The following is a 24,052-nucleotide window of genomic DNA, read 5'->3' as shown; positions in this document are numbered from 1 at the left end:
GGGGCGCGCGGGGCCGGGGCAGGGGCGGGGCCTGGAGCGCGCGGCCCTGCGGGTGACAGGCGGGCGGGAAGGGGCGGGGCCTCGGGCGGGGCCGCCGCGGGGAGGAGGGCGGCGGGAGGGGAGGAGTGGAGATGGCGGCGGCGGCGGCTCAGGGGGGCGGGGGTGGGGAGCCCCGGAGAGCCGAGGGGGTCGGCCCGGGGGTCCCGGGGGAGGTGGAGATGGTGAAGGGGCAGCCGTTCGACGTGGGCCCGCGCTACACGCAGCTGCAGTACATCGGCGAGGGCGCGTACGGCATGGTCAGGTGAGGGGGCGTTCCGGGGGAGGGGGCGCCCTCAGGGGAGGGGGCTTCACAGGAGAGGAGGGGGAGGCGCCGAGCGCTTTCCGGGACGTGGAGACGCGGAGCGTCCCGAGGAGGCAGGGGACTCGGGATGATCGGGAGCGTCCCAGGGAGGGGACCCCTGAGTGCTTTCTAGGGGAGAGGGCGCTGCCTGCGTCCTCAGGGGAGGGGGCTTGGAGGCTTTGAGTCCACCCTTCTGTAATGACGGGAGGGGCATCTGAGTGCATGTGGGGGCCCGCGGGGACCCTAGTGACACGGGGCGAGGCCCAGAGGATGAGTACTCTCGGGGAGGCGACATCCTTAGTGAAGAGGCAGTAGAGGGCCCGTTTTGGGGGAAAGAGTGTCTTGGATTCCCCCTGTGAGGCAGTGCCAGGGAGCCTGGGGTAGACGAGCCGAGATCAGGGTGGGGCAGGGCTTTGGCCCCACCACCACCACCACCACCAGGTGCCCAAAGAGAGATGAGGGGGCCAGGAGTGCCACTTGCATGTTTTGGGAGGGGTCTGTGAGTGCCCCCGGCCCCACCGTGAGCTCTGGGACAGCCCTGCTGCCCGCTTCCCTCACCCTAGGACCCGCCCCTGCCCTGTCCATTCTCTCCTGCCCCTCCCCTGGCTGCCGTTTTCCCAGTATTTGCTCCATGGTGTGCCCCCAGCATCTGCAGCCCCGGACCTGTCTTGGGTTAAGGAACCTTTCCTGGGAATGGGGGCGAAGGGTTCAGGGCCAGTAGAATGGAAGGGGATTGAGGAGAGGGGAAGTCAGTGAGCGGTCAGTCTCTTCCTCTGTTTGTAAAGTCACCGAAGGGCCGCCTGGCTGGTCCCCAGCTTTCTCTCTGGAGATCCCAGCCCTACACAGCAGGAAGGAACCAGCATTGTTTATGATTTGACCAGAGCCAGCTCCTGCTCTCTCCCCTCCCTGCCAAGGCCTGGGTGGGGCCACCAGGCCCGGACTCCCCCTTTGTAAGGCCACAGCAGCAGCCTCTCTCCGGTCCCCTCAGCTCGGCCTATGACCACGTGCGCAAGACTCGCGTGGCCATCAAGAAGATCAGCCCCTTCGAGCATCAGACCTACTGCCAGCGCACGCTCCGGGAGATCCAGATCCTGCTGCGCTTCCGCCATGAGAATGTCATCGGCATCCGAGACATTCTGCGTGCGTCCACCCTGGAAGCCATGAGGGATGTGTATCCTTCACCTTGCCCAGTCGGCTGGTCATACACAGCCTCGGAGCTGGGCTGGGGACCCGTTGCTTGCTTTCTGTTTCCATCTTACCCACCACCCTCCAAAACAAACCCAGTAAAATAAACTTTCCTGCAGAGGAGAAACCACAGTGTAACAGGACTTGGAGGCCTCTGATGAACCCAGGCCTGTGGCAGCCGGGCAATATGGCCTTGAGCAAGTCAGTTCTCTGCTCTGTGCCCCAACGGGGAGGGCTAGGCAGGATGGTCTCTATGGGAGTGTTGTCTTCTGACATCGGCAGTTCTGAGACATGACCCAGCTTCTGCCCACAGTCACTTCTTGCTAACAAATGGATGATTCTTTCCTCTCTTTCCTCCTTCCCCAGACTGGGAGACAAGGAGAAAGCAAACTGTCAGCTGGGCATGGTGGCTTATGCCTGTAATCCCAGCACTTTGGGAGGCTGAGGTGGGCAGATTACCTGAGGCCAGGAGCTGGCCAACATGGTTAAACCCTATCTCTGCTAAAAGTACAAAAAAATTAGCAGGGCGTGGTGGCGCATGCCTGTAATCCCAGCTACTTGGGAGGCAGAGGCAAGAGAATCACTTGAACCCAGGAGGCGGAGGTTGCAGTGAGCCAAGATCGTGCCACTGCCCTCCAGCCTGGGTGACAGTGTGAGACTCTGTCTCAAAACAAAACAAAAACAAAAAACTGCCTTTCTTGAGGTCCTACTGCGTGTCAGGTACTATACATGCCCAATGCTTTTTTTTTTTTTTTTTTTTCTATTACACCTCCCAACTACCCTATGAGATGGGCTTTTCAGCTTCATTTCAAAGATGAGGGCAGGGTGCAATGGCTTACGTCTGTAGTTCCAACACTTTAGAGGCCAAGACCAAAGGATCAGTGGAGGCTGGGAGTTCAAGACCAGCCTGGGCAGCATAGTGAGACCCCATCTCTATAAAAAATTTAAAAATTATCCAGCTTTGGTGGTGCATGACTGTAGTCCCAGCTACTTGGGATGCTGAGGCAGGAGGATGGCTTGAGCACAGGAGTTCAAGGCTGCAATGAGCTATGATTGTGCTACTGCACTCCAGCCTGGGGGACAGAACGCGACCCTGTCTCAAAAAAAAAAAAAAAGAAAAAGAAGCTGAGGCCCAGAAAACCTAAAATCAAGTGTTTCTGTTGTTGTCTCCTCCTCCCCTCCCCCAGATGGGAACTTGTCCTTCTTAGGACTTCTCACTCAGAGCCACACCCTAATCACCTGTGGACTTGCACCTTGCCCAGGGAGGGACAGCCTAGCCTTTGTTGTCCTCCCCTGATACTGCTTTCCTAGTTTGCTGTCCACTTCCTCTCTGGCTCTCCTTAGCAACTTGTGACACCTGTCACCTCTTCCCTGCCCCACCACCCACTCTCGGTCCCAGCCCTCCACCCAAGAGCGGGGATTTGTATTGCGGTGTCTGCAGCCCCCACCACAAACTGTGGACAGGAAATCTCTGTGCTCACCCCCATCTCGCTGTGTGGTCTGGAGCAAGTCACTGCGTCTCGCTGGGCCTCCCCAGCTCTAAAACAGCAGGGCTGGTCCACATATTCTCTGAAGACCCTTTCAAGGCAGATTCTTGTTTTCTTTTTTTTCTTATTTGAGATGGAGTCTCCCTCTGTCACCCAGGCTGGAGTGCAGTGGCTGGATCTCAGCTCATGGCAACCTCCACCTCCCAGGTTCAAGCTATTCTCCTGCCTCAGCCTTCCAAGTAGCTGGGACTACAGGCGCCCGCCACCACACCCAGATAATTTTTGTATTTTCAGTAGAGACGGGGTTTCGCCCCGTTGGCCAGGCTGGCCTCGAACCCCTGACCTCAGGTCTTCAACCCACCTCGGCCTCCCGAAGTGCTGGGATTACAGGTGTGAGCCACTGCACCTGGCCTCAAGGCAGATTCTAAAAGACAGCCCTGACTTATTTTTCCAGAGACAAGCCAAACGGCATTTGTGGATTTATTTATTTATTTACGCATAAGCTTTGTTTTATCTTCAAATAGAAAAAGACATTTTACTCCTCCATCTTCTGAGGTATGGCCAAGCACTCTTCTTTGAGTGGGAGTGTGCTATTGGGAGTGTCTCCTCATTTTTCTTGCACAAACCATTCCCATAAGGCAGGCATTTATTTTTAAGCAAACATTTATTGCATGCCAGATGGTGTTCATACATTATCTCATTTAACTCCCTCAACAGCCATGTGACTCAGGCATTGATATTAGTAATAATAGTTCATGTTTGCCTAGCACTCACAACTTGCCTAGCACTGGGCTGACAGTTTTACATGCGCCATCTCATCTAGTCTTCACAACCACCCTCAAAAGAACCATTATTTCATGGCTCGCACCTGTAATTTCCAGCACTTTGGGAGGCCGAGGTGGAAGGAACACTTGAACCCATGAGTTCAAGACCTGCCTGGGCAACATAGCAAGAGCCCGTCTCCACAAAAAGAAAACAAACAAACAAAAAACACATTATTTCCCCTACATACCAGATGAGAAAGTTGAGGCACAGACAGGTTGAGATCCTAAAGCCAGTAAGTAGTAGAGAGGAGATTTCAGACTTCCATGGGTTAAGTCCAGAGTTGCTGCTCTTTTTGTAGTTTTCTTTCTTTAATTAATTAATTTGTTTTTGAAACAGAGTCTCACTCTGTCATCCAGGCTGGAGTACAGTGACATGATCTCGGCTCACTACAACATCTGCCTCCTGGGTTCAAGTGATTCTTGTGTCGCAGCCTCCCGAGTAGCTGGGATTACAGGCACATGCCACTGTGCCCAGTTAATTTTGGTATTACCAGTAGAGACAGGGTTTTGCCATGTTGCCCAGGCTGGTGGTCTCAAACTCCTGGCCTCAAGCGATCCTCCCGCCTCAGCCTCCCAAAGTGCTGGGATTACAGGCGTGACCCACCACTCCTGGCCCAAGTTGCTGCTCTTAACTGTGAAGTTCTCCGGCCTCCCACAGTTTATTATTATCCCTGTTTCCCCGGTAGGGAAACTGAGGCCACAGAAGTGAAGCCCCTTGCTCAGGATCAGCAACTATGACGCGACAGAGGCTCAGAGCCCTGCCGCTGGGTAACGGCAGCAGCTTGCCCAGCTGGTGGTGCAGGTTGGCAGATCTATTGAGTCCCAGGGGCCCTGGCTGGAGGAGATGTGCAGCCTCGCCTTCAGAGCCTGTTTTCCTTAACCAAGTGCCTCCTGCTGCCCCCTCCCCGGGGGTCTCCGGAACCATCCTCAGCTACATTGTGCAGGACCTGATGGAGACTGACCTGTACAAGTTGCTGAAAAGCCAGCAACTGAGCAATGACCACATCTGCTACTTCCTCTACCAGATCCTGCGGGGCCTCAAGTACATCCACTCCGCTAATGTGCTCCACCGGGATCTAAAGCCCTCCAACCTGCTCATCAACACCACCTGCGACCTTAAGGTCAGAAGGTTGGGCACCTGTCCCCTCCTCCCCAGGGTCTGGGGCTTCCAGGTGACCAGTAGAAGCCTTGGGCAGGAGAACATTGCAAGCAAGGGGAACAGTGGAGGCAAAGACAAGGGGGCGTGACTGCTTAAGCTGCAGAGGCCTTGAGCACCGAGCTTAGCAGCTTGGTCTGATTCCAGATTTGCGATTTCGGCCTGGCTCGGATTGCCGATCCTGAGCATGACCACACCGGCTTCCTGACGGAATATGTGGCTACACGCTGGTACCGGGCCCCAGAGATCATGCTGAACTCCAAGGTAGGAGGGGCTGCCCACTCCTGAAGGGAAGGGACCAGGTCCCAGGAAGCCCTGGAGCTACCTCCGAGCCAGACACCGACCCCCATGACACAGGAATTCCACCCTCTGGGCCTTGGGCTCTGCAAGGAAGCTGAGCATTGAGCCCTCCAGGCCTCTGCCTTCTGCCTGGTGTTGGATCTAACTTGGAGATGGTGGCTTGGTGTAGAAACAGGACCCTGTTGAGGCTGGCCCAGGAGCCCACCACTTCCTCCTCTCTCCCAGGGCTATACCAAGTCCATCGACATCTGGTCTGTGGGCTGCATTCTGGCTGAGATGCTCTCTAACCGGCCCATCTTCCCTGGCAAGCACTACCTGGATCAGCTCAACCACATTCTGGGTGAGCGAGGCCCGGCTGGCTGAGTGGGGGATGATTACCTTTTCCAAGGTGAGATTTCTCAAGAGTCCAAGTCAGAGATACCACCACGTGTGGGGCGCCTCCAGCATCTCATGGTATCTCAATGAGGTATAGATATTATCCCCATTGGATAGATGGGAAAAGCAAGTCTAAGTCCCACACCTAAGGAGGCACCAGACCTAGGATTTGAGCCTCGGTCCGCCTGAATCCAGCCCCCTTGCTCTGCACCACCATGCTAATGACTAGGAGGTAACTGAGGGATTGGCATGGGTTGCTGGGCTGGGGGTCTTGTTCTTGCCTTGTTGCCTGTTCTGTTCCCAGAAAGAAGGAGGTGATCATTTACCAAGTCACCTCCTTATCCACAGGCATCCTGGGCTCCCCATCCCAGGAGGACCTGAATTGTATCATCAACATGAAGGCCCGAAACTACCTACAGTCTCTGCCCTCCAAGACCAAGGTGGCTTGGGCCAAGCTTTTCCCCAAGTCAGACTCCAAAGGTTTGAGAGACATGAGGGCGGGTGTGGGATAAACCCTGGGTGCCATGGAGGGTACGGGAGCCCAGCAGCGGCTGGAGGAGACAGGCAAAGTGGTGCTTCTGGGAGCTTCTCCAGTCTTCCCTGTGACCCCTGACTCCTGCCCTTCCATAGCCCTTGACCTGCTGGACCGGATGTTAACCTTTAACCCCAATAAACGGATCACAGTGGAGGAAGCGCTGGCTCACCCCTACCTGGAGCAGTACTATGACCCGACGGATGAGGTGGGCCAGTCCCCAGCAGCAGTAGGGCCAGGGGCAGGGGGGTAAGTAGGCATCCCCCATGCCAGGCCTGAGCCTTGCTGTCTCTGCCACCCCAGCCAGTGGCCGAGGAGCCCTTCACCTTCGCCATGGAGCTGGATGACCTACCTAAGGAGCGGCTGAAGGAGCTCATCTTCCAGGAGACAGCACGCTTCCAGCCTGGGGCGCTAGAGGCCCCCTAACCCAGACAGACATCCCTGCACCCTGGGGCCTGGTGAGTGTCCCCATGGCCGGCACACAGATACGCTGATACTAAATACCTGTATCTATATCTATCTATATCTCTATCTGTATCTGTATCTATATCAATATCTATATCTGTATCTGTATGTGCCTCCATATAGCAGCAAGCTTACCCTGCACCCATGCTCGGTGTGTCTGGTAACAACAGAAGTGCCCGGGGGCTGGGTGCAGTGGCTCATGCCTGGAATCCCGGCACTTTGGGAGACTGAGACTGAGATGAGTGGATCACCTGAGGGTCAGGAGTTTGAGACCAGCCTGGCCAGCATGGCGAAATCCCATCTATACTAAAAATACAAAAATTAGCCAGGCACAGTGGGTCACTCCGGTAATCCTAGCACTTTGGGAGGCTGAGGCGAGTGGATCACCTGAAGTCAGGGGTTCGAGACCAGCCTGGCCAACGTGGTGAAACCCTGTCTCTACTAAAAATACTAAAATTAGCCGGGTGTGTAGGCATGCTCTTCTAGTCCCAGCTACTCAGGAGGCTGTGGTGGGAGGATTGCTTGAACCCCGGAGGCGGAGGTTGCACCACTGTACTCCAGCCTGGGCAACAGTGAGACTCTGTCTCAAAAAAAAAAGCGGGGGAGCCAGGCACAGTGGCTCACATCTGTAAGCCCAGCACTTTGGGAGGCCAAGGTGGTGGATCACGAGGTCAAGAGTTCGAGACCAGCCTGGACAACGTGGTGAAACCCCATCTCTACTAAGAATACAAAAATTAGCCAGGTGTGGTGGCGTGTGCTTGTAATCTCAGCTACTTGGGAGGCTGAGGCAGAAGAATTGCTTGAACCCAGGAGGCAGAGGTTGCAGTGAGTCAAGATCGCACCACTGCACTCCAGCCTGGACTACAGAGCAAGACTCTATCTCAAAAAAAAAAAAAAAAAAAAAAAAAATGCCCAGGTGCTGCCCAGACTCATGGCCCACCCAGTCCTCCAGCCCCAAATGTCTCCACCTGTCAACACCCTGCATCCTCCAGCCCCAGCAGCCATTCTAATCTCCTTCTGGGAACAGAACTGGTAAAGAGGCAAGAGGTCACTGAGGGCCCCTGTCACCCAGGTGAGGACCCGAGCCAGGCTTCGGCTCTGGGTGTGGCAGAAGCAGGTGGGGCCATGATTGCTTTGGGAGGGGCCCAGCAGCACCCAGCCTGACCCAGATTGCCAGGCCTCCTCACACCTGCTGCCAGATCAGCAGTTCACATAGCTGTGGGGACCCTGCTGGGCCTGCCCCCACCCACACTGCCTCCTTGCCTCCTCTGGTCTCTTCCTGTCTTCAGCCAGGTGTGGCCTAATAGGAAGAAGGCGTGCATACCTGGGTTCAAACTCCAGCTGTGCCACTTAGTAAGTGCTGTGTGATATTGGGCAAGGCACCTCACCTCTCTGCACCTCAGTTTCCTGGAGTCAGTTCTGTTTATCTTTTTTTTGTTTTCGTTTTTTTGAGACAGTGTCTCACTCTGTCGCCCAGGCTGGAGTGCAGTGGTGCAATCATAGCTCACTGCAGCCTCAAATTCCTGGGGCACAAGGGATCCTCCCAGCTGGCTGGACGAGCCATTGCAACTGGCTAATTTTTTTTTTTTGTAGAGTTGGGGTCTTGCTATATTGCCCAGGCCAGTCTCAAACTCCTGGGCTCAAGTGACCCACCCACTTCGACTTCTCAAAGTGCTGGGATTACAGGCATGAGCCACTGTGCCCAGCTGAGACTGTTCTAATAATGAAAGCATAAAACCCTAAGCATTGTTCTAAGAGGTTTACATGTCTTAATTCCTTTAATCTTACAGCAGTACGTCCAGCTAGGTACTATTATTATCTCCATTTACAGATAAGGAAACTGAGACCCAGCCTATCCAGCTGTGAGGGTGAGAGACGTTCAGGTCAGGGCTCCCGCGGGTCTGCCTGGGGTATGCTAATGACTCCTTTTCTGTCTGCTTCTCTCTTTAGGACCTGCCTCCTGCCTGCCCCTCTCCCGCCGGACTGTTAGAAAATGGACACTGTGCGGAGCCCAGACCTTGGCAGCCCAGACCAGGGTGGAGCATGGGCCTGGCCACCTCTCTCCTTTGCTGAGGCCTCCAGCTTTAGGCAGGCCAAGGCCTCCTCCCCAGCCGCCCTTCCCACAGGACCTCGGGGGCTCAGGTGGCCCCAGTTCAATCTCCCACTGCTGCTGCTGCACCCTTACCTTCCCCAGTGTCCCAGTCTCTGGCAGTTCTAGAATGGAGGGGCTCTGGCTGCCCTGACCTGCTGAGGGGCAGGGGTGGAGGGTGGGGGGCGCTGAGTAGGGACTCAGGGCCAGGCCTGCCCCCCTCATCTCATTTAAACCCCACCCTATCTTCCCTGAAGGAACATTCCTTAGTCTCAAGGGCTAGCATCCCCGAGGAGCCGGACTGGGCTGAATCCCCTCCCCGTCAAAGCTGTCACTTCGAGTGCCCTCGCTGCTTCTGTGTGTGGTGAGCGGAAGTGGAGCTGGGGGGCGTGGAGAGCCCAGCGCCCCTGCCACCTCCCTGACCCATCTAATATATAAATATAGAGATGTGTCTATGGCTGACCCTGGCTCTGTCTGTGTTTGCGACGCCTCCGCCCTGCCCCGTGCAGCTCTGAGGACGGACTCCTGCAGCCCAGCTGCTGCTTGACTTGGGCTTTCTGGGGCCTGGTGCCCTTCACTCCCAGCTGCCCAGGGTTGGGGACGGGGCTCTGGAGAGCTCCAGACTCCTAGAAAGAAGGGGGTCAATTTTCCCCTTAGTCACTGTCCTGTCCCCACGCTAATGGCTTCCTGTCTAACTGGTTGGGGGTGATTCAGGAGCACCCTACACATCCCTGGATCCTCTGAAACTGCAAGGGGTAGGCACGTTGGATGCGCTGGCTACAAGCACCAGTGGGAGGGAGAGGTCCTAACAGTCCTGGGTGGTTTTTACTCCCCCGATGTGGCCCAGGATAGGGGGCTGCTGGGGTCTGGGAAGGGCTTGGGGATGTGAGGGCCAGGGCTGCTTGCCTCATCTGATACTACCCCGGCTTCATCTGATACTACCCCGGCTTCAGCCGAACCCTGCAGCCTGGCTCCAAGCCAGCCCAGCGGCAGGCTCAGCAGGTCCCACGGGCGTGGCAGTGGCCAGTAGTAGAGCCGGCCCACACCGGCTAGGCAGGCAGCACAGTCCCACGGACGGCTGAGTGTGCGGCTGCAGGAGCTTCTGTGGGAGTACAGACATGAGCCTTTCGCTGTACTATGCCCTTCCCGCCCTGGGCAGCTATGCCATGCTCTCCATCTTCTTCCTGCGCTGGCCTCACCTGCTGCACACGCCCCGGGCTCCCACCTTCCGCGTCCGCCTGGCGGCCCACCGAGGAGGTGAGCCGGGTGGGGGTGAGAACAGGTGCCAAAGTGGACAGCAGAGAAGGGTAGGTCCAAGGGCGCGTGCTAGAAACAGGGCAGGGACCAAGAGAGAAGGAGAGCAAGGTGGCAGGGCAGGGTGTGGACAAGGAAGAAGAGGCTGGTGCAGCCTGGGCTGGCTGGGGAGGTAAGGCCAGAGGGAGGATGGAGCCCAGAGAAGGAACATGGGTGATGAGGTCGGGCCAGGCCCCTAGACCCCAAGCCCCAGGGGCCCACTCCAGTGTCCCCCACAGGATCTGGAGAGCTGCTGGAAAGCACCATGGAGGCCATGGAGAAGTGAGTGTATCTGCCCCTGCCCAGGCTGCCATGTGAGGGTGTGCAGGTGGTGCACTGCATCACAGCAAGGGACACCATTCACTTCCTAAGCGGGTGACTGGCGCCCCCTGGAGGTGGCCTGCACATCCCGCTGTGAACTCTGCTCTCACATTCCCCGCCACCTCCCCACCACCATGTCCATCATCCCAGTCCCCTGCCCCCCAACCCCCCGCCGCCCCTCAGCTAACCTTCGCCCCCACAGCTCCATGGCCCAGCGCTCAGACCTCCTGGAGCTCGACTGTCAGCTGACACGAGACAAAGTGGTGGTGGTGTCACATGATGAGAACCTGTACCGCCAGTCGGGCCTGAACAGGGATGTGGGCAGCCTGGACTTCGAGGTGGGCCCTGCCCTGACACCCCAACCCCCACCCTGAGAGTCGCCATGCCCAATGCAGGCCTCTAGTGACATCCTTCCTGTCCTCCCCAGGACCTGCCCCTCTACAAGGAGGAGCTGGAGGTTTACTTCTCTCCAGGTGAGAGCAAGGGCTTCAAGCCCTGCCTGGGCCATGCCCGCCTTCCCTGGACCCCTGCTTTGGCTTTCCTCTCTGACCCCTCTTCCCACACCACCCCCAGGCCACTTTGCTCACGGGTCAGACCGGCGCATGGTTCGTCTGGAGGACCTGTTCCAGAGGTTTCCAAGGACACCCATGAGTGTGGAGATCAAAGGGAATAATGAAGAGCTCATCTGTGAGGTGGTGCTGCAGGCAGGGCTAGGGCGGCCACCGGGGGCGGGAGAGAGGCCTGGTTATTCTATCACCTCCTTCTCCTCCTCCCAGATAGCAGACTTGGTGAGACGCTATGACCGTAATGAAATCACCATCTGGGCCTCGGAGAACCGCTCGGTCATGAAGAAATGCAAGGCTGCCGTGAGTTCCCCCGCACCCGATTCCCTTCGTCCTCCAGGGGCCCCTCCTCCTGGGAGCTGGAGCCCACCCAGCATGGGGACCCAAGCTAGAGGGGTCTGGGAGAGTTTCCAGTGGTGTGGCGGTGGCGATGAAAAGGGTGTGAACTCAGGCCTCAAACGCAGGGCCAAGACGTGACTTCCGGTTTTTTTCTTTTTTGAGACATAGTCTCGCTCTGTCGCCCAGGCTGCAGTGCAGTGGTGCGACCTCGGCTCACTGCAACCTCTGCCTCCCGGGTTCAAGCGATTCTCGTGCCTCAGCCTCCCAAGTAGCTGGGATTACAGGCACTCACCACCACACCCAGCTAATTTTTGTATTTTTAGTAGAGATGGGGTTTCACCATGTTAGCCAGGCTGGTCTTGAACTCCTGATCTAAGGTGATCCACCCGCCTCAACCACCCAAAGTGCTGAGGTTACAGGCGTGAGTCACCACACCCAGCCCCAGGATGTGACTTGGATCCCGCAGGTAGTAGGGCCTCTGGAATGCCCACCACAGCTCCCCTGCAGCTCATGCCTCCTCTCTGCTTCCCCAGAGCAGACAGATTCTTTCTCTCATCTCTCCTTGCCTCCCCAGAACCCCGAGATGCCCCTGTCCTTCACGATAAGCCGAGGATTCTGGGTGCTGCTTTCCTACTACCTGGGGCTGCTGCCCTTCATCCCAATCCCTGAGAAGTTCTTCTTCTGCTTCCTGCCCAACATCATCAACAGGTACTAGTGGGGGGCGGACCTCACAAAAACGCTCCACTGCTTAGGGTCCCCGTGGAGAAGGAGCCCGGATCTTCCCAGCTCCCCGGCTCCCCTCAGAGATAACCCCCCAAGGTCCTTTAAGGACAGTGGTTCTTACCCAGCATTCATGAATACTAAGGGAACTGTGAACACCCTGAAATTCTGTGCAAATGTGGAGTTTTAGGAGGGCTCATTTATCCATCTCAGTCCATCTAGCATATTTTATTGAACATCTACTCTGTCCCAGATGAAGTTATAATGTGTAAATAAGACCAATGAGGGTGGGGGGAGGTCCTCGGTGAGCTTACAGTCTGGCTGGGAAGACATTTGTTCATTAATTAAAGCACAGCTGTCACGGCTGTCTCAGACCCTCAGCAGGAAAAGGCAAGTCAGTGTTCTGCAGGAAGGCAGGGGTTAACAAAGTAACATCTGGGGAAAGGATCACGAATTTGGATACTTCCCTGGCACTTAAGCCTGGTCCCTCCCTTTGCTTTAATTTTTTTTTTTTTTTTTTGGAGACAGTCTTGCTCAGGCTGGAATGCAGTGGCCAGATCAGGACTCACTGCAGCCTTGATCTCCTGGGCTCAGGAGATCCTCCTGCCTCAGCCTCCTGAGTAGCTGGGAGTATAGGCTTGCATCACTGCACCTGGCTAATTGTTAAATTATTTGTAGAGACAAGGTCTCACTATGTTGCCCAGGCTGCTCTTGAACTCCTCAGCTCAAGCGAGCCTCCCGCCTTGGTCTCCCAAAGTGCTGGGATTATAGACCTGAGCCCCCAGGCCCGGTCTCCCTTTGCTTTCTTTTTTTTTTTTTTTTTTTTTTTTTTTTTTTTTTTTTGAGACGGAGTCTTGCTCTGTCGCCCGGGCTGGAGTGCAGTGGCCGGATCTCAGCTCACTGCAAGCTCCGCCTCCCGGGTTTACGCCATTCTCCTGCCTCAGCCTCCCGAGTAGCTGGGACTACAGGCGCCGCCACCTCGCCCGGCTAGTTTTTTGTATTTTTTAGTAGAGACGGGGTTTCACCGTGTTAGCCAGGATGGTCTCGATCTCCTGACCTCGTGATCCGACCGTCTCGGCCTCCCAAAGTGCTGGGATTACAGGCTTGAGCCACCGCGCCCGGCCTCCCTTTGCTTTCTGACAGCTTCTCTGTGGTAGTCCCAGAGCTCTCTGCTCCCCTCTGTTGTCCAGAAGGAAGTCCCACTCAGCCCCCACAATCCCTTGCTACAAAGAGATCATTCAATATTTGTGTACCACCTTTTTATACAGGATTTTTTTTTTTTTTTTTTTGAGAAGGAGTCTCGCTCTGTCACCGAGGCTGCAGTGCAGTGGCGCGATCTCGGCTCACTGCAAGCTCCACCTCCCGGGTTCATGCCATTCTCCTGCCTCAGCCTCCAGAGTAGCTGGGATACGGGCACCTGCCACCACGCCCGGATAATTTGTTTGTATTTTTAGTAGAGACGGGGTTTCACCATATTAGCCAGGATGGTCTCAATCTCCTGACCTCGTGATCTGCCTGCCTCGGGCTCCCAAAGTGCTGGGATTACAGGCATGAGCCACCACGCCCGGGCTTATACAAGATTTATAAAGTGTTTTCACATCTTTTGGGTTGACTTTTACCTTGCAGCACCCCCAGGAGGTATAGGAATCATGACTCCCATGGTACCCTGGAGAATCTGAGGCCCAGAGAGGTTCTGTGATTTGCCCAAGGACACACAGCTGGAAGTCCAGAGCTTAGGTTTTCCCTGGGTCTGACTCCAAAGCCTGCCCTAGTACACTATAAAGGGCCTCTAAAGTCACCCCTGGAGTGGGATAATTAGGGGCCGTCCCACTAAGTGCTGTCTGGTCTCAAGAAGCTGGCCAGTGGGCACAGTGGCTCACAAGGTTTTTGTTTTTGTTTTTGAGAAGGAGTCTCGCTCTGTGGCCCAGGCTGGAGTGCAGTAGTGCGATCTCGGCTCACTGAAACCTCCACCTCCTGGGTTCAAGCAAATCTCCTGCCTCAGCCTCCCAAGTGGCTGGGATTACAGGCGTGCCACCACACCCGGCTAATTTTTGTATTTTTAGTAGAGATGGGGTTTCGCCATGTTGGCCACTCTGGTCTCCTCCCGCCTCAGCCTCTCAAAGTGCTTGGATTACAGGTGTGAGCCACTGCACTTGGCCGGCTCACGCTTATTATCCTGGCACTTTGGGAGGCTAAAGCGGGAGGATTGCTTGAGTCCAGGAGTTCAAGACCAGTCTGGGCAACATAGACATGTCTCTACAAAAAAATTTTATTTACATTAATAATAAGATAAATAAATAAGAAACTGGCCAGGCCCAACCAGGAGGACCTCCAGCCTGAGTGTCCAGCTTTGGAACCAAACCAGGTCCTGGCCCCAGCCCCACCACTGCTCTGCTTTGGGCCTGGCAAGTCCTTTCAGTTCTCTAAGGCCCAGACTCCTTATCTGTTGAATGGTGGCTAAAGGGCCACACCTTCAAAGCGTGGTTGTCAGAGTAGGCTCTCTGAACAATCGGTGAATTGTTCACTGGGGCAACTACAAAGGTTATTCTGGGGGATTCTGGGGGGTTGGAGGGCAGCACTACCCTGGTTGGGGGGGTACTACCACCCTGCCCCACCTCTGGGACAGGGGAGACCCTAGGGGCTAACCCCCACTTCCTTCTCTCTGCAGGACCTATTTCCCGTTTTCCTGCTCTTGCCTGAACCAGCTGTCAGCTGTGGTTTCAAAATGGTGAGGTGGGCAAGACAGCTGGGTGGAGTGTCCCCATAGAGACCTACTGCTGCCCGTCTCCCGGGTCCCCTCTCATCATCGCCTCCCATGTCCCCACCCCACCCCCAGGCTGATCATGAGGAAGAGTCTGATCCGACACTTGGAGGAGCGAGGGGTGCAGGTGAGGCCTTGACCGCCACTCCCACTGTATACAGACTTGGCAGCAGGGTTCCGGTCCCGCTCTGCTGCCAACTAGCTGCATCATTCTGGCAGGTGACCTCACCTGAGTCTCAGTTTCTTCATCCCTAAAATGGGAAAATGGTATATTTAACTCTCTGGATACACACACACACACACAATTTTCTTCTTCCTTTTTTTTTTTTTTTTGTGACAAGAGTCTTGCTTTGTTGCCCAGGCTGGAGTGCAGTGATGCAATCTCAGCTCACTGCAACCTCCGCCTCCCGGGTTCAAGCGATACTCCTGCTTCAACCTCCCGAGTAGCTGGGACTACAGGTGCCTGCCACCACGCTTAGCTAATTTTTGTGTTTTTAGTAGAGATAGGGTTTCACCATGTTGACCAGGCTGGTCTAGAGCTCCTGGCCTCAAGTGAGCCGCCTGCCTCAGCCTCCCAAAGTGCTGGGATTACAGGTGTGAGCCACTGCACCTGGTTACACACATGTTTCCCTAACCTGACATTGCCAACATATGGATATGTAACTAGTACTTATTAAGGGCTTGATAAATGTTAGCCATTATGATGACGACAATGATGTATCATGATCCCTGATGAGAGGGGCTGGGGAAAGATGAGAGATGGGAGAAACCAGGCCCAGTCTGACCCCTGTCCCCTTAGCATTGGCTTCAACCAGATCATTTAATTAGTAAACGATCCTTGAGAATGTTCCAGGCACTGTGGTACTAGGGGTGGGAGCTTCCCATCAAGGGTACAGGGAAGAAATGCCGTAGGCAGAGGCTGGGCACGGTGGCTCCCACCTGTAGTCCCATCACTTTGAGAGGCCAAGGTGGGAGGATCACTTGAGCCCAGGAGTTTAAGACCAGCCTGGGCAACATACCGAGACCCTCGTCTCTACAAAAAATTTAAAAATTAGCCAAGCACAGTTGTTTGCACCTGTAGTCCCAGCCACTCAGGAGGCTGAGATGGGAGGATCACCTGAGCACAGGGTTTTGAGGCTGCAGTGAGCTATAATCAGAATCATGCCTCTGCACTCCACACTCCAGCCTGGGAGAGATAGCCAGACTGTCTCAAAAGACAGAGAGGAGAAGGCCGGGCGCGGTGGCTCAAGCCTGTAATCCCAGCACTTTGGGAGGCCAAGGCGGGTGGATCACGAGGTCAGGAGATCGAGACCATCCTGGCTAACATGGTGAAACCCCGTCTCTACTAAAAATACAAAAAACTAGCCAGGCATGGTGGCGGGCGCCTGTAGTCCCAGCTACTCGGAGGCTGAGGCAGGAGAATGGCGTGAACCTGGGAGGCGGAGCTTGCAGTGAGCCGAGATCACGCCACTGCACTCCAGCCTGGGTGACACAGCGCGAGACTCCGTCTCAAAAAAAAAAAAAAAAAAGACAGAGAGGAGAGAGTGCAAAGAGCCAGAGAGAGGGAGAGAGAGAAGGAGAGGGAGGGAAAAAGGAAAGGAAAAGGGAAATGAAAGAAAAATGCAGAGGCCGGGTGCGGTGGCTCATGCCTGCAATCCCAGCACTTTGGGAGGCCGAGGCCAGCGGATCAACTAAGGTCAGGAGTTCGAGACCACCCTGGCCAACATGGTCAAACCTCATATCTACTAAAAATGTAAATGTTAACCAGGTATGATGGCAGGAGCCTGTAATCCCAGCTCTACTTGAGAGGCTGAAGCACAAGAATCGCTTGAACCCAGGAGCTGGAGGTTGCAGTGAACCGAGATCATGCCACTGCACTCCAGCGTAGGCGACAGAGCAAAACTGTCTCAAAAACAAATAAATAAATAAAATATTAACTGGGCATGGTGGTACATGCCTGTAGTCCCAGCTAGTTAGGAGGCTGAGGTGAGAGGATCGCTTGAGCCCAGGAGGTCAAGGCTGCAGTGGGCTGTGATTACACCGCTGCACTCCAGTGTTGGCAATACAGAGAGACCACGTCTCGTCTGTATTTTTAATAAAATAAAAAATTCCCATCTCCACCTACCTCAGTGCCCACTAGAACAAGCAGGGAAGAGGCAGAGCTGCAGGAGCTGGGGCAGGTGGCGGTGGAACGGGGGCGCTGGGAGAGGGTGGTGCTGGTAAGTGGTCAACAACCAGCTCTCAGAGAGGAACAAATGAAAGCCCTGATTTGAACATTAATTTTCCTGGTTTAAATACTCCTACCTTGGCCAGTTTCAGGCTGCCGACGTGAAGCCACCAAATGCAGAATGGGAGGAGATGCCTGTTGGCACCCCATCATGTAGTTCCATCTCACAGCCTCAGCAGACTTAATCACTTCAAGGACACAGTAATAGGAAATTGATTAGGAAGAAATATGCTTTGAGTATTTATTGCTGGTTTTTTGTTTGTTTTGGGTTTTTTGTTGTTGGTGGTTTTTTTGTTTGTTTGTTTGTTTGTTTTGAGACAGAATCTTGCTCTGTTGCCCAGGCTAGAGTACAATGGCACGATCTCGGCTCACTGCAACCTCCACCTCCTGAGTTCAAGCGATTCTCCTGCCCTGGCCTCCTGAGTAGCTGAGATTACAGGCGTCCACCACCACGCCCAGCTAATTTTTGTATTTTTAGTAGAGATGGGGTTTCACCATGTTGGCCAGGCTGGTCTCGAACTCCTGACCTTAGTTGACCCGCCTGCCTCAGCCTCCCAAAGTGCTGGGATTACAGGCATGAGCCACCATGCCTGGCCGCTGTTGTTTTAATAATTTATTTAGGGCCAGGCACGGTGGCTCACACCTGTAATCCCAGCACTTTGGGAGGCTGAAGCAGGTGGATGACGAGGTCAGGAGATCGAGACCATCCTGGCTAACACGGTGAAACCCCATCTCTACTAAAAATACAAAAATTAGCCAGGTGTGGTGGTGGGTGTCTATAGTCCCAGCTATTTGGGAGGCTGAGACAGAAGAATGGCGTGAACCCGGGAGGTGGAGCTTGCAGTGAGCCAAGTTTGAGCCACTGCACTCCAGCTTGGGTGACAGAGTAAGACTCCTTCTCAAAAACAAAACAAACAAACAAACAAAAAAACACTATTTAATTGTCAGTTTATATAATTTATTTATTTATGTTTTTGAGACGAGGTCTTGTTCTGTCACCCAGGCTGGAGTACAGTGGCGCAACCATAGCTCACTGTAGCCTCAGAGTCCTGGGCTCAAGCAATTCTTTCACCTCAGTCTTCCAAGTAGCTGGTAGCACAGGCGCACACCACCACACCAGGCTAATTTTTAAAAAGTATTTTGTAGAGATGAGGTCTCACTTGCTGATCTTAAACACCTGGCCTCAACTCCTGCCTCGGCGTCCCAAAGTGTTGAGATTAGAGGCGTGAGCCCCTGTATCCAGGCAATGATTTAATTTTTAATAATGGCTGAGTTTAATAACCACTTTGCAAAATTCCTGAGAATGTAACAATCAGCTCCAGCCTACTGCTGCTGGGGAGTCTCCACAGAGGAGGAGGTGGGTCCCCACTGTCTGGATGTAAAATTGTTCAGAATCTACAAGCTCCTGACCTTAGTTGATCCCTCCCTGCTCAGGTGGTCTTTTGGTGCCTTAATGAAGAGTCGGATTTTGAAGCAGCCTTCAGCGTGGGAGCCACTGGCGTCATGACGGATTATCCCACAGCCCTGCGGCACTACCTGGACAACCGTGGACCGGCCGCCCAGACCTCCTAAGTCCAGAGGCCTCACGCTCTCCTGTTTCTCTTCCTGAAAAATAAAGATTTGCCTTTCCATCACATCACATCGTTGTGCTGAGGGTGGGGAGTAGAGGAGTGGGTCCTGAAGATGTGAAGATGGCAGCTTAGGAGGGAACAGGCCAGCCCTGAGACTGGAGCCTGGGGCCCTCAGAAGCCTGACCCACTGGTTCCACTACATTCCTCTCTGTCCTGCCACACCCTGCCCCAGCCTGGCCTCCACTCTCCTCAGGAATGTCCCCTCACGGCCAACCCAGGTGTCCTGGCCCCCAGCCACTTGACAGTGACAGATAATGGTTCCGTTTTCCTGAGGCCATCAACAGCCCAGGCACAGGGCAGGGGACTTACCTCTTTCATGCCTTGCCCTGTGAGCTTCCTCCTCGGGCTGCAGAGGATGGGCCTGGGTGGGACAGGTGCGTTCACCCAGCCCCTCTGCTGCCTCCGCCATTCCAACCTTCTCCTCCCAGGTCTCCTTCTCCAGAAGCTCCCAGAACACCTCTGCCATCTCCAGCCCCAGGGCCATATTCACTGAATGAACCACACATTCACATTTCACGGATACTTACTGAGCGCCTCCTCTAGACCAGGCCAGGCCCACTGCAGTGAGCAACACAAGCTTAAGAACTGCAGACGCGTGTTGAAACAGACATGCCCCGAGATCAGACCTAACCCAGCCTGGAGCACAGGGGTGTTGGAAACAAGTGCTCCGTGTAGTCAAGAAAAACCAGCACTGAGACAGAAGATTTCCCAGCAAGGCATCTGTACTTCAGAACGGTGCCGCCTGCGCTACTTGTAATCCCAAGAGCACCCTAAACAAAGGAGAGAAGGGGTTTTTAACTCTAACGAAGTTCCTGTTTTTCTGTGTCCTTTCCCCATTGGCTCGGGATGGACCGCACAATCTGAGCTCATCCCGCCTGGCTAAGGTTTAAACTTTCCCAAACAGGGTAGACTGGCGAAAAAGAAGAAAAACAGGGAGAATCTGTTTACAGCTTATGACCAGGAAGTTGAGTCTTTGAAGAGCTTAGCTGTCCCAACAATTTCCTCTCTTCTGTTTGATACTTCTTCCTCTTCAAAAATTTTTAACAGGATTTGGCTTCGTTCTTGATTATCTAGGAGAAAGAGCTTGTCTGAGTATGAAGGGAGAGAAGCGAGGGGGGCTTTAGGGAGGGCTGTTTCTATGAGCCTTTGAGTTAACCCACCATACAAGGTATGATGCCACAAGTAACAATTGCAAGAGAGGTAAAGATTGAAGCCAGGAGTCCTTTCCATTTTCCAAACCACTTTTCCATGAGACCCATAAAAGGGTTATCTATTCCAGAATTTTCGGCTAATTCATTTGCCAGGGTGGTAAGGCCTCGTAAAGCTTTTGTGATGGTCCCATAGGCAGCTGTATTATTAGGGATAAAAGTACAACATTGGACTCAGATCATGACACAGACTCTGCCTTTTTCTGCCAATATCATGTCAAGGGCTAGCCTATTTTCCCACGCCATCTGGCTGGTGGGGCCTAATTGTTCAGCTATTCCCTTGATGGCATCCCTGGTATAATTGATGAATCGCTACTCATGGTAGTATATATCCAGTCTACATTTTTATTTATAGCAGACCACCAGAACAAAACAGACTGGAACTCAGCGGCTATTTGGTTTCGACCTTTAAATTCACTTGGTAACTCCCGTGGGACCCTGCTACTGTCTACGTAAACATGGGGGTCAAAGGACCCGTGAGGGGTTTCTCTTTTTCTTCGGGTTACTTGCTTCCTGTCTGGTTGATGAAATGCCAAGGTGAAAGGGATGGCCAATTGGATTAGAGCAAAAGTGCCAGTCCAGTTGCCTGGCAGTGTACCTGGTAACAGTCCTCCACAAAACCACCATACGTCTGCTCAGGGATAGACAAGAGCCGACTGATTGGTTAGCTCTTGAAAAGGTTTAGACTCCCATTAGATTTCCAAGGAGTGTCAATTTGTCCCCCTGTCGTGAGAGACACAAGGTAAAATTGGCATTGAGAGCTGAAAGTCGAATGGTCCTTAGGGGCTGACCCACAGGGCTCCTGATCTTTGGGAAATGTAGTGAAAGAGTGGTGCACATCTTGTTTCCCCAGGCCGTGGTGCTGGAAGAGAGCTACCATACAGTCCATGCCTGGTTGGTTGGCCCATCTGAGTGGAAAGGGGACAATCTGGGTTTCTGGCCTGCCTGCTGCACAAGCGTAACAGTCGCTTTTATTCAGGGTGCGAACAGAATATTTAATCCATTCCAGCCAGGCATTTGTATCTTGATACCAGGTCTCAATGGCTAGGGTTTGCTTTAAGTCCTTGACTTCTACTATAGCTACTTTGGTTTTGTCATTGGGTAAGAGGTGAGGAATGGTTTGATTTGGTGGGCTTGGAGAAGGGGAAACGGTAGGAGGTAGAGAAGGGTGAACAAAACATATTTCAAAGAAGCCTATAGGGTCCCTTCCAGTAACATCGGCTCCTAAGCCATAGAAGCAACCTAGAGAGGAGTTAGGGTCGGTGGAGGTAGGGGTAGTAATAGAGGTAAGTACTGGGTTGCACTGGTTGGATTGGCAATTATAGGGGTGGTTCCCTTGATAAAGTGGAGGCTGTTTCCTTTGGGTTTATTAGTTTTTTTGCACACTAGGCAACTATCCGCCACCTGCCTAGTGAGGGTATAGATTCCTATATACCCACAGGCTTTGAGGACTGTGTCACACATAGCTTGGTGACCCCAGTGAGTTCCTTGATGAAGCTGTGACAATATTTCCCTCATAAGAGGTTTAGACAGCATTTCCCTCCCGTCTGGTAATACCCACCTTCCCTCGGAGCTTTCCTTAGCTCCTATTGTTTTTAACTTTTCTTGGTCTGCGTTGGAGAAGATGGGGATTGCGACTGGAGGGGAAGGCAAGGGGTCAGATGGAAAATGGGCGCCTCTCGAGAAGAGGAAGCTTGCTTGGCTACTTGATCTGTGAGGTTATTTCCCTGACTTTCAAAGGATGGGTTTTTCTGGTGTCCTGGCACATAGACCACCACTATTTCTTCTGGCAGTTGAAGATTTTCTAGTATTTGTATAATCAATTCTTTATGGACAAGGTCCTGGCCTTTACTATTAATGAAGCTTCGTTCAGTCCAGATCTTTCCAAGGGTATAGACTACTCCGAAAGCATACTTGGCATCAGTGTAAATAGTTCCTTCCTGATTTAGAAAAGATGTTAAGGCCTGATTTAATGCAAAGAGTTCACATGTTTGAGTGAACCAGTTATTGGGCTGTCTCCCTGACTCTACCTCCATGATGGTTTCCCCGTCAACTACAGAGCACCCGTTATGCCTCCTTCCTTCGATTACCTGGGAGGAGCCGTCTCTAAAGAGGTGACGCCCGGTTTGGAATACGGTCTTGCTTAGATCCAGTTTGACTCTAGTTTGATAACTGATCAGATCTAAACATTTATGCTCAGGTTCCTCCCGGTTCGGATTTCCCATTAGGAAAGCATCAGAGTTGAGCGAATTATCAGTGGTCAATGTTAAATCATCCCTCTCTAATAAGATAGCCTCAATTTTTTTTTTTTTTGAGAGGGGGGATGGAGTCTCGTTCTGTTGCCCAGGCTGAAGTACAGTAGCTGATCTCAGCTCACTGCAACCTTTGCCTCCGGGGTTCAAGCAATTCTCCAGCCTCAGCCTCCCAAATAGCTGGGATTACAGGCGTGCGCCATCATGCCTGGCTAATTTTTTGTATTTTTAGCAGCGACAGGGTTTCACCATGCTGGGCAGTCTGGTCTCGAACTCCTGACCTTGTGATCTGTCCGCCTCAGCCTCCTAAAATGCTGGGATTACAGGTGTGAGCCACCGCGCCCACCCGACAGCTTCATATTTGCAAATTGTTGAGTCAGTGAGCCATCTTCCTGCCTTCTGATTAAGAATGGTCCTAACTTGATGGGGGGTGCATACAAAGAGGCTTCCCCCAAAGGTCATTTTCCTGCTTTCTTCCACTAGCAAGGCAGTTGCTGCTATGGATTAGGCACACTGGGGCCATCCGCGGGTTACTGGGTCAAGAACTTTGGACAGGAAGGCTATGGGCTGCCGCTGGCCTCTGTGTCTTTGGGTGAGTACCCCTAAAGCCACCCCCTTGTTTACACTGACGAAAAGGTGGAATGGCTAAGGAGGGCAAAGCTAGAACGGGGGCAGTTACAAGTAGGTGTTTTAACTCTTCTACTTGTTGGACTTCTGATGGGGTCCAACGAAGGGGGTCTGGTCCTTCTTGGGTGAGTTTTTGATATAGAGGTTTTAATTTTCGGGCATAAGAGTCAATCCATAGATGACAGTATCCAACTAATCCCAAGAATTTTCTAAGTTCCTGCTTTGTTTAGGCAAAGGTAGAGATGTGACACCTTCAATTCGTTCAGGTACTATTTTCCGTTTGCCTTTACTGATGAGGTGTCCTAGATATTTTACCTCAGGTTCTACAAACTGAATTTTACTCCTTGAGACCTGTAACCCTTGTTCCCTTAGGAAATTCAGGAAGTTAATTGGAATTGTGGTTATGTGGTCCTTGCTATTTCCTGAAATGAGCAGGTCATCTGCATATTTGAGTAGGCATATGGATGAACGAAGGGAAAAGATTTCTAGGACTTGTTCTAAAATTTGACCAAATAGATTTGGGGAGTCTGTAAACTCCTGGGGTAGGACTGTCCACTGGTACTGCTGTTTTCTACCTAAGTGAGGGTCCTCCCACTCAAAAGCAAACATGTCCCGGCTGTCTTCTGCTAAAGGGCAAGCCCAAAAAGCACCTTTCTTTTTTTATTTTTATTTTATTTTATATTATATTATTTTATTTTACTTTATTTTATTTTAACTTTTTTTTTTTTTTTTTTTTTTTGAGACGGAGTCTCGCTCTGTCGCCCAGGCTGGAGTGCAGTGGCCAGATCTCCGCTCACTGCAAGCTCCGCCTCCCGGGTTCGCGCAATTCTCCTGCCTCAGCCTCCCGAGCAGCTGGGACTACAGGCGCCCGCCACCTCCCCCGGCTAGTTTTTTTGTATTTTCAGTAGAGACGGGGTTTCACCGTGTTAGCCAGGATGGTCTCGATCTCCTGACCTCGTGATCCGCCCGTCTCGGCCTCCCAAAGTGCTGGGATTACAGGCTTGAGCCACCGCGCCCGGCCATTTTATGTTAATTTTTGAGACGGAGCCTGCCTCTATCACCAGGCTGGAGTGCAGTGGCACAATCCCTGCTCACTATAACCTCCGCCTCCCAGGTTCAAGCAATTCTCCTGCCTCAGCCTCCTGAGTAGCTGGGATTACAGGCGCATGCTGCCGTGCCTGGCTAATTTTTTTTTTTTTTTTGGAGACTGAGTCTGGCTCTGTCGCCCAGGCTGGAGTCGGTGGCGGATCTCAGCTCACTGCAAGCTCCGCCTCGGGTTCAGCCATTCTCCTGCCTCAGCCTCGAGTAGCTGGAGCCACAGGCGCCCGCCCGCCCGCCCGGCTAGTTTTGTATTTTT

The 24,052-nt window shown here is 53.3% G+C and overlaps 2 protein-coding genes and 1 long non-coding RNA gene across 5 annotated transcripts; 2 read left to right on the top strand and 1 right to left on the bottom strand.

Moving 5' to 3' along the window:
- The first annotated feature begins 31 nt into the window (after positions 1-31).
- Positions 32-9,215, top strand: MAPK3 (mitogen-activated protein kinase 3). 2 transcript variants are annotated; one of them, XM_003916743.3, is made up of 9 exons: positions 32-301; positions 1,329-1,511; positions 4,768-4,957; positions 5,140-5,256; positions 5,518-5,632; positions 6,016-6,147; positions 6,298-6,407; positions 6,503-6,657; positions 8,615-9,215. In XM_003916743.3, the coding sequence occupies exons 1-8, from the start codon at positions 132-134 to the stop codon at positions 6,623-6,625; spliced, it is 1,140 nt and encodes a 379-aa protein (XP_003916792.1). In that variant the 5' UTR covers positions 32-131; the 3' UTR covers positions 6,626-6,657; positions 8,615-9,215. The 2 variants fall into 2 exon arrangements, with proteins under 2 accessions (XP_003916792.1, XP_003916793.1); XM_003916744.3 differs by lacking the exon at positions 6,016-6,147.
- Positions 9,216-9,716: 501 nt separating this feature from the next.
- Positions 9,717-18,611, top strand: GDPD3 (glycerophosphodiester phosphodiesterase domain containing 3). Its single transcript, XM_003916745.3, has 10 exons — positions 9,717-10,010; positions 10,286-10,328; positions 10,570-10,705; positions 10,795-10,840; positions 10,941-11,059; positions 11,144-11,233; positions 11,844-11,977; positions 14,658-14,717; positions 14,826-14,877; positions 18,412-18,611. Exons 1-10 carry the CDS (start codon positions 9,872-9,874, stop codon positions 18,547-18,549), a joined length of 957 nt encoding a protein of 318 aa, XP_003916794.1. The 5' UTR covers positions 9,717-9,871; the 3' UTR covers positions 18,550-18,611.
- Positions 14,822-22,149, bottom strand: LOC108583448. 2 transcript variants are annotated; one of them, XR_002519194.2, is made up of 5 exons: positions 19,557-22,149; positions 19,136-19,378; positions 18,388-18,582; positions 17,055-17,165; positions 14,822-15,001 (listed from the first exon to the last, which is right to left on the bottom strand). It is a non-coding gene; the product is annotated as an uncharacterized LOC108583448 (long non-coding RNA). The 2 variants fall into 2 exon arrangements; XR_001898119.3 differs by having other exon boundaries at positions 14,828-15,001; positions 19,136-22,142.
- Between the last annotated feature and the right edge of the window lie 1,903 nt (positions 22,150-24,052).

Source organism: Papio anubis, chromosome 18, assembly GCF_008728515.1.
Source record: "Papio anubis isolate 15944 chromosome 18, Panubis1.0, whole genome shotgun sequence".
NCBI classification, from domain to species: Eukaryota; Metazoa; Chordata; class Mammalia; order Primates; family Cercopithecidae; genus Papio; species Papio anubis.
The sequence above is the reverse complement of the archived record's forward strand: the minus strand, read 5'-3'. Positions and strand labels throughout refer to the sequence as shown.